The sequence below is a fragment of the Orycteropus afer genome, unplaced genomic scaffold (assembly GCF_000298275.1).
Source record: "Orycteropus afer afer isolate SDZICR_OR568_19922 unplaced genomic scaffold, OryAfe1.0 scaffold00018, whole genome shotgun sequence".
Classification (NCBI taxonomy): domain Eukaryota; kingdom Metazoa; phylum Chordata; class Mammalia; order Tubulidentata; family Orycteropodidae; genus Orycteropus; species Orycteropus afer.
In genome coordinates, this window is record NW_006921605.1 from 13,885,194 (window position 1) to 13,895,194 (window position 10,001).

At 34.9% G+C, this 10,001-nt stretch overlaps 1 protein-coding gene across 1 annotated transcript in view; it reads left to right on the top strand.

Moving 5' to 3' along the window:
• The window catches only part of ABCA5 (ATP binding cassette subfamily A member 5), a 74,100-nt gene that overhangs the window by 50,348 nt on the left and 13,751 nt on the right, over positions 1-10,001 (top strand). The window contains exons 22-27 of the mRNA XM_007959692.2: positions 758-871; positions 5,469-5,639; positions 6,749-6,862; positions 7,645-7,779; positions 8,507-8,581; positions 9,091-9,182. Of these exons, the coding sequence (XP_007957883.1) occupies positions 758-871; positions 5,469-5,639; positions 6,749-6,862; positions 7,645-7,779; positions 8,507-8,581; positions 9,091-9,182 (701 nt within the window). The remainder of the gene's footprint in view (positions 1-757; positions 872-5,468; positions 5,640-6,748; positions 6,863-7,644; positions 7,780-8,506; positions 8,582-9,090; positions 9,183-10,001) is intronic.

Below are 10,001 nucleotides of genomic sequence, written 5' to 3' on the forward strand. Positions count from 1 at the left end.
GCTTTTAACACTTCTGTTAAATATTTTACTGGAAGTCCTAGTCAGAGCACTTAGCCAAGGAAAAGAAATAAAAATTTATCCAAATTGGGAAGGAAAAAGACATACGATCCCTCTTTGCAGATGACACATTCTATTTATAGGAAACACTAAAGAATCCACAAAAAAGCTACTAGAGCTAACAATGACTTCAGCAAAGTGGCGGAACACATGGTCAACATATGAGAGTCCTTTGGGTTTCTGTACATCAGCAATTAGCATTCTGAAAAGGAAAGTAAGCAAGTCCATTTAACCATAGTTCAGAATTTACACTTCCTGTACATGTTTTTATGATATTACTACATATCTATGTAGCCATAACTTGACAAAGGATCTTGCAACTGATATTTTCCATTAAACATTGTCATGCCTCATACTGTTTTTTTAAAACCAGAAGTAAAGAAATGAGACTTTTTTAAAAGCTAGTTATGTATAGGGTAGTCTTACTAATATTCCTAATATTTCTTTTTTTTCTTCCTTTATCAAATTCTATATGATTGACCATAATGGATTTGTTCAGAATCATACCTGTTTAACAAGTTGCAGAGTTGGTACTATAACCCACTGCCCACTCAAAGCTCTGCCCCCCATTCTTTCAAACAGACCTTGTCTAGGATAGATACCCTGATATGTTCCTTCAGAGGGTTTTCATAGTCTCAAACTAATGAGATGATATAAAATGCTTCTTGATACCATTTCTTATTCTGTGGTTGTCTTTCAGGAAATTTCTGACATAGTTTTTAAAATTGAGCTGTATTTTCAAGCAGCTTTGCTGGGAATCATTGTCACTGCAATGCCACCTTACTTTGCCATGGAGAATGCAGAGAATCATAAGGTAATGCTCTGTTGAAAAGACTGGCAACTACGGTTTGCCAGTAAGAAATTCCATACTAAAAAATGACCTTATTTTGCATGAGTACAGGACTTATATATAATTTCAGGAATAAGTCAGTGGGCTATAAAATATATTATGTTTTATTCTTATAGTAACAGTAATAGATTGCCCAACCTTCCTTCTGAGGAGCGGCTGGTGGGTTTGAACCTCCAGTCTTCTGCTTAGTGGTCAAGTACCTTACATCACCAGAACTAGTAATAGTATAGTAAATAACTAACATTTATTACTTGAGCATTTTCTTATGTGCTTTAAAAATTACGTTCTTTAATCCTTACAACATTATGACATGAGTCTTATGTTACCCACTTTACAGGTAAGGAAAGTGGGGATAGACGTTGTACAGATAACTTGCCCAGGTGGACTCACTATTTCAGTGATAGATCTGGGAACTGACTCTAATCTTTATGTTCTTAAATGATATACTAAACTGTCTCTCCCTTTTATTCTTTAATAGAGTGTATTGAATGTAAATGTAATTAAATTTTTGTTAAATGAAAAAAAAAGATGAAAAATGATTGTCACCAAGACAGCAATGAAATGTTGCTCTATTGACAGTTTTTCTGCTATTTTACCTTCTTTTCTACACTTTTTCCTTCCATGTCCTCTTGGCAGATTCTGGCTGTTGAATGCCTCCCAGTGTTGCACTCTTCTGATGCTGTATCTCTTGTATTCCTCTAATCAGAATTATTTTTCTCTCTTCTAAGTACAATGGAAGGAGATTTGTTTAAACTAATTTATACAGTACGATGAATAATGAGCTTCATAACAATTACATCTTTAGTAAGTTTGTTTAGCATAAAAGTAATCCATGAGCCTCAGAAGACAATTTTAAAACATAATGTTTTATTTTTTGTTATATAATATACGTATTCATTTTAGAAATACAGAAAAGTATAAAGAATGAAAATTATCTGTAACCCCAGCCATCAGATACACTTACTAAAAATTGCTTTTTTTTCTTTTAAAGTTATAAATTAAACTCTTTATTTTGACATTATTGTAGATTCACGTTCAGATGTATAAAATAATACAGAGAGATCCTGCGTATCCTTTTACCCAGTTTCTTTCAGTAATAATATCTTGGAAAATTATAGTACGATATCACAACCAGGATATTGACATTGTTATGGTCAATATATACAACAGTTCCATCACCACAAAAATTTCACCTATTGTTTTTGTCGTAGCTGTTAGGTGCCATCGAGTCGGTTCCGACTGACTCCTAGTGACCCTGTGTACAACAGAACGAAACACTGCCCAGTCATGTGCCATCCTCACAATCCTTGCTATACTTGAGCCCATCATTGTAGCCACGGTGTCATTCATCTTGTTGAAGGTCGTCCCCTTTTTTGCTGACCCTCCACTTACCAGGCATTATAACCCTTGTTTTTTAGGAGTCCTGCTCCTAATGTTCTCCCTTACTATAATTTTGATATTTCCAGAATGTATAAATGGAATCATAGTATGTTTCCTTTTAGAATTGACTTTTATTTTTCACTCTGCATAATTATTTAGAGATTCATCCAAGTGGTATATATCAATAGTCTGTTCCTTTTTTTTTTTCATTGTGGTAAAAATACATATATAACAAACCATTTGTCAACTCAGCATTTTCTATAGATACCGTTAATTAACATTAATTACATTCGTGATGTTGTATGCTGTCACCACTATCCTTTTCCACATTCTTCTATCACCATTAACAGAATGGTAATGACTCCCCCTTCGCCTTCCCTCCCACCCCTGGTAACCATGAAAACAATTTGGTCTCTATCCCTTTGCCTGTTCTAGATATTTCATGTAAGTGGGATCATACGATATTTGTCCTTTTGTGAATGACTTGTATCACTCAGCATAATGTGTTTTCAAGATTCAGCCACTGGTGTACATGTTTCTGTTTGTATTTCTGCTTTCCGTTTTTTTGTTATGGGGGTATAACCTGTATTGAGATTGCTGGGTCACATGATCTGTATCAGAGCACTGGTGGTACAGTGGTAAAAGCATTCGGCTGCTAACCAAAAGGTGGTGGTTTGAACCCACCAGCCTGTTCTGTGGGAGAAAGATGAAAGATGAGGGAGTCTGCTTCCATAAAGATTTACACTATGGGCCAATGCTACTCTGTCCTGTAGAATTGCTGTAAGATGGAATCTACTTGATGGCATTGATTTTTTTTGTATTTTTTTTATGATACATATTTAACTTTTTGAGGAATGCTAAATTTTCAAATTTTCAGCAGTATCTCTACCATTTTACCTTCCCATCAGCACTGGATGAAGGTTCCACTTTGTCCCATACCAGCCAACACCTGTTATTTTCCTTTTTTATCATAGCCATTCTGGTGTGAGTGAAGTGGTATCTCATTGTGGTTTTCATTTATGTCTCCCTAATGACTTAATAGGAGCTCTGGTGGCACCGTGCCTAAGGCATTTGGCTGCTAACCAGTAGGCTGGCAGTTCAAACCCACCAGCCACTCCTTGGAAGGAAGATTAGGCAATCTACTTCTGTAGTGATACCAGCCTTGGAAACCCAAGGAGGGGTCACTATGAGTCGGTTCCGACTTGACGGCAGTGAGTTGGGCATTTTTTTTTATGATTTGATGCATTTTTTCATGTTCGTGTTGGTCATTTGTAGATCCTGTTTAGCGAAATGTCTCTTCAAGTCCTTTACCCATTTTTTGATTGGGTGGTTTGTCTTTTTGTTAAGTTGTAGGAGTTCTTCATGTATTTTGGATATTAAACCCTTATCAGTCCATTCCTTTTGTTTGCTCAGTAGTGCCATGGTATGGATGGATCATAGTTTAACTGTTCATCCTTTGAAGGACATCTGGATTATTTCCAGTTTTTGGCTATTATGAATAAAGTTGCTATGAAAATTCATGTACAGATTTTTGTGTGAACATAAATTTACATTACTCTGGGATAAATGGCCAAGTGTACAGATGCTAAATTGTATAGTGGTTGCATGTTTAGCAAGAAACTGTTCAGCTGTTACCATTTTGCATTACCACCAGTGATATATAAGAGAAAAAAGTATAGATTATCCAAAATAATTGTATCTGAGTTGGTTTATGTTTTTATACTTAATACTGAAGTTTACATATATCTGATGTTCTTATGGAGCTCTGGTGGCATAGTGCCTAAGGCATTTGACTGCTAACCAGAAGGCTAGTGGTTCAAACCCACCAACCACTCCTTGGAAGGAAGATTGTGCAGTCTGCTTCAATAGTGATATTGCCTTGGAAACCCAAGGAGGGGTCGCTGTGAATCAGATCCGACTAGATGGCAGTGAGTTTAGTTTGGTTTTTTGATGTTCTTATAGTTCATGAATACAAAAGTTCTCCAGTTTGAATTATTTCTCCTCCCTTTTCCTTTTTTTTAAACTAATGCATGTTCTAGTCTCCTCTTAACCTCACTGGATGGTCAGCTCTTTCTTAAAATATTATAGAAAGATTTTTTTTGTAGATGGAAGGTTTACCCTATTTTTGAAAATCTTCTGAATATGATTGTTAGGTATTTGGAGTTTTAAAAGATTTTCAAATTTCGAATTAAATAATGAAAGCATAAGATATTTAGGAAAACTAAGAGCATTTTAGTTTACTGTCAATATATCTGGAAATACCTTTTACTTGTATAGTAATAACAACTTGTACTGCACAAGAGTATATAAAGTGCTTTACAGTGCATCTTGTGTACAAGGTTTCACACTTAGGCTAAAAGCCCAGTGTAAATCCAGTGAGTACTTGGCAGCTTATTAATGTTTTCTTGAAAGGTTAATTTTAAAAAGTTAGAATCCTTTTCTTGTTTAAAACATATCTTTTCATCTATGTCAACAAATTTTCAAAAGCAGTAGTGTTTTGTGTACTCTCATACCAAACCAAACTCACTGCCATTGAGGAGATAGTAGATCTGCCCCATGGGGTTTCCAAGGCTGTACAGCTTTACAGAAGCAGTCTCTGTCATCTTTCTCCTTCAGAGCAGGCTGGTGGGTTCAAACCGCCAACCTTTTAGTTAACAGCCAAATGGTTTAACCACTATACCACCAGTGGTCCTAGATTACTCTGATAATGGATTTGCACAACCAAAACACCCATGGCACCTTTCACTTTACTTTGGTTCCTTGTTTCTTAGCAGCACTGCTTTATTTGCATCCTTAAAAATTTTGTCAAAATTGTTCCGTCTCAGAAACAATAAGCTATATCAAAGGCTAAATGGAATTTATAAACCAGAAGGCAGGTGGCTCAAATCCACCAGCCACTTCTCGGAAGGAAGATGGGGCAATCTACTTCCATAGTGATACTGCTTCGGAAACCCAAGGCGGGGTCACTATGAGTTGGGTCCAACTTGACGGCACTTAACAACAACAACAACATGACAAGAAGTTTTATTACCTGTAGATGCAGAAAGTGACCTTTTTGTTTGTTGTTGTTTATGTTTTTGTTTAATTGATGTAAAATTGACTCATGCAGTTTTCTAGAGGTTTTTTGTTTTTTTATAAATGTTTAAAATTGTGGTTTTTTTTTTTTTTCCTTCTTTTTTAGATCAAAGCTTATACTCAGCTTAAACTTTCAGGTCTTTTTCCGTCTGCATATTGGATTGGGCAAGCCATCATTGATATCCCCTTATTTTTGATTGTTCTTCTTTTGATGCTGGGAAGCTTATTTGCATTTCATTATGGACTATATTTTTATGCTGTAAAATTCCTTTCTGTGGTAAGTTAACATCAGTGTACTCATGCCATTAGTAAATAAAATGATATTTCTTAAAAACTATGTTTATAAATATAACAGCTGGTTAAGTAATTTAGATATTAATTTTTAAAGAAAATGGAGGAAGTGTTTAGTCTAATTAATTATTGTATATGGTTCCTATAATCAGTGCAACTTTTATTATTATAAGTGATCTTTAAAGACAATAACTTACTGCCTTTACAAAGTAATGCCTTGAAACTGAGGTGGTCTTTCATGTAGATCACCTCCTTGTATATCATCAGGAATACTTACATAGTCCTACCTTAAAATGTTTTCCCTGTCTGTGCTTATGCCTGAAAATAATTTAACAAAAGAAGAAAATCTTTTATTCCATAATTTAAAATATGCCTTGAAATATAGAGTCTGATTTGCATTCATGTGCACATATAAATGGCTGATAATAGATTCTTTCCTATGAATAATTTTTGTTAGGACAAAACAGAGCTAGGTGGGGTTGGGGTTACAGAGATCATGATGACCTCAATAATTACTAAATGTTTTTCTTAAAACTTTATTAAAATATTAAGTGACATATATTAAAATGGTAACTAATAGTTGATGAAGAGAGAGAAGGTTGTTACCAGCTATGCTTGCCTTCTATAATATTGTACTCACTTAAAAATTCACTGCCATCGAGTCGGATCTGACTCACAGCAACCCCTCCTTGGGTGTCTGAGGCAGTATCACTATGGATTGCCCAGTCTTCTTTCCAAGGAGTGGCTAGTGGGTTTGAACCACCAACCTTCTGGTTAGTAGTCATATGCCACCAGAACTCCTATAATAATGTAAGAGTTAGCATTTTACTTGATGTAAAAGAAGAGAGCTACAAATAGTGTTCAATTTAAAGGACATATTCAAATTTGTATTAACAGTAAGTTATAAGCATGATTTTTATTGATTTAAGAGATACAGAACTGAGTCCTCTATTAAACCACAATTTTAGTTTTGGGAATGAGTTGAGTAATAAAGTTTAAAGAATACTTACTCCTTTTTATTTTAATGTAACAGTGGTATTTTGTATGTATTCTAGTCACATTTTTACATGAAGCATATACATTTTTGTTTTACAGATTTTTTGCCTTGTTGCCTATGTTCCATCAGTTATTCTGTTTACCTATATTGCTTCTTTCACCTTTAAAAAAGTTCTAAATACTAAAGAATTTTGGTCATTTATCTATTCTGTGGTAAGTCACATTCTATATTATTTCGGCTTTGCATAGCAGTTTAATTGAAAGTCATTAACTCTTTTATGATTCAACTCAAAATGTTACGTGTTTTATAAATGCAAAATTTAGATAGACAGCTGGCAGTATTGTTTGTATGTTTGTCTTCTTTATCATCCCTTCTATGAAGAGATGATATGAAATGTTTAACAGTTTGCATGGCAAAGATGCTGTTACCGTGTGCCTTTGAGTCAGTGCCCCTATATGACAGAATGGAAGTGCCCCATAGAGATTGGTGGCATAGTGCCTAAGGCACTTGACTGCTAACCAGAAGGCTGGCGGTTCAAACCCACCCACTCCTCAGAAGGAAGGTTGGACAATCTACTTCTATAGTGATACTGCCTGGGGTCACTATGAGTCGGGTCCGACTTGATGGCAAACACAACAACAATCATCATAGAACCCTGTGGGCCCACTCTCCCTGTGAGTCAGATTTGAATTGATGGCACACAGCCACAACGATCTTTACCAGAATAGATTACCAGGTCTTTTCTCCCACGGAGCCACTAGTGGATCCCTACTACTGATCTTTAGGCATGCTTAACCTTTGCACCACCGGGGCTCTTTGCAAGGATGCTAACTACAAACAGCTGGTATCAGCATATAGTTACTTCCTGGCTAAGTACCACTTTTGATTCCATGTTTATGTTAGAGGGTTGAAAAAATAATTAAATACTGGGGCACACATTTGTAAGTTTGATGAAATTTCTAAAGACTTTCTCTCTCTTTTGTTTTCCCTTTAGACAGCCTTGCTTTGCATTGCAGTCACCGAGATCACTTTCTTTTTGGGATACACAGCTTCAACTGTTCTTCATTATATTTTTTGCATACTCATTCCAATCTATCCACTTCTCGGTTGCCTGATTTGTTTCATAAAGGTAAGTCTGTTAAGTAAATATGTTAAAAGCATAGATAAATGCTGCCTAATCTCCAAGATTCTTCTTGTACTGAAAATAGTTAAAAAAAAAAAAAAAAAAAATCAGATAAGGTGCTACTACTTGATTTAGGTCTTATGGCCACAGTTTAAAATTACTTTGGAATCATTTCAAGCATGTCTTTAAACTGTAAGTTCTGAAAGGAGAAGGATTGTGTCTTTCACATGTCCTTTGATGCCCAGAGTTATATACCTAATGATAATCAGTCAATCAGTATTTATTTTGGTGGAATTTTTCAGGGATTAAATAATACAGTGTATTATGAAGGGATGAGAGAAAATTAAGTGTGAGAGATCGTTTCTGAGGGAAAAAAATAACAAAAAACAGATTAGTTTTGTTCAGCCTAGATAATTAAAAAAATTTTCCGTGTGATTAGAAAAACAACAAGTGGTGAGTTCTTAAATTAGGATTGCTGATGAATTCCACTCACTAACCTTTCTGCCATTTTTCCTTTTGCTTCAGTTTAATCTGTTTAATTTATATCTGCCCTGGTAGAATGTTTTGGAGTGGGGAAGATTTTAATCTAAGTACAGAACATAACTTTTTATCTTCATAGCTAATATTTTTTATAGAAAATACATGCTTGCTAAACAAAATGTGTTTCTTTCCATTTTAACCCCATTCTTTCTATATATTACAGTATATAAATTTTCAAAAATTTTTGTCTTAGATTTCTTGGAAGAATAAGCAAAAAACTGAGGGCACCTATGATGCATGGGATAGACTTTTGGTGGCTGTTGTATCGGTAAGAAATAAAAAAGATGTTTGTGTGTGTGTGTTAGAATGTTACCTTAGGAATAGTTTGATTATATGGTTTTAATGCTGTCTTTTTTGTTTTTATTCTGTTTCATGAAAACTAAGGTGCGTGAAAAGTCAAGTGTGTTAGTGAATGCTAGCTAATGGTAATACCTTTCATTTACTGAATATGTTCACTTTAAGATGTGTGGCTTTTTCACGTTATTAATTCCTTTTAGTTACAGTTCTGCCTTCCTTAGGGAAAAAAACAAAGCTTTTTGTTTTTGATTATATTTCATGAAGCTGACAACAAGTGTCAGCTTCATTTGTTATAAATGTTACAGAGGTGGAAAAATATGTGAAGGATTATTTTACTAAAAATAATTTTACCTTAGGTTGTGTTTAAAAATTGTGATGAATTTTTTTGATGATGGTGAGGAACCAGATATATCTAGTCTTGGCTCTATTGACATAGGGAAACAAACACTTCAATCATGAGCTGTTCTGTTCTTGTTTTAGCCGTACTTGCAGTCTGTACTGTGGATTTTCCTCTTGCAGTATTACGAGAAAAAATATGGAGGCAGGTCACTAAGAAAGGATCCCTTTTTCAGGTCAGTTTAATTTTTTATTTTTCAAGTTTCAGTGTTTTCTATTTATAGCGTTTCAGTGTCTATTTACAGAATTGTGCAGCCATCCCCATAGTCTAATTTCGAACATTTCTGTTAACTCAAAAAGAAACCTTTGTGCATTAGCAGTTAGCGTCCCATGTCTCCTCCCTTCCAGCCCTTAAAACTCAAAAAGCCAAATTTACTGCCTTCAAGTTAATTCTGTTTCATAGTGACCTCCATTTTGAGTTTCCAAGGCTATGAATCTTTATAGAAGCAGACTGCTTCTTCTTTCTTCTTTAGAGCGACTGGCGGATTTGAACCATTGACCTTCTGGTTAGCAGCCAAGGAACTACTAATCAACTGTAGATTTATCTGTTCTGGACATTTCATATAAATTGTGTCATATAATCTATAGTCTATTGTGGTCTAGCTTCATTCCCCTAGCATAATGTGGTAAAGGTTCATATGTGTTGTAGCAGGAACAGTAGTTTGTTCTTATGGTATTGCCAGTTCATACTCTGTTGTATGGCTATATACCACATTTTCTTTATCTGTCCATCAGTTAACGGACATTTGGGTTGTTTCTAATTTTTGGCTATTAAAAATAATGTTGCTTTGAGCATTTTTGTACATGTTTTTGTGTGGGCATATGATTTTACTTTTCTTGAGTGAATACCTAGGAATGGAATAGTTGAGTCATATGGTAATTCTGTGATCAGCCTTTCAAGGAAATGCCAGACTGTTTTCCAATGTGGCTGCATCATACTATGTTCCTATCAGCAATGTATAAAAACCAACAATCAAACTCACTGCCATGGAGTC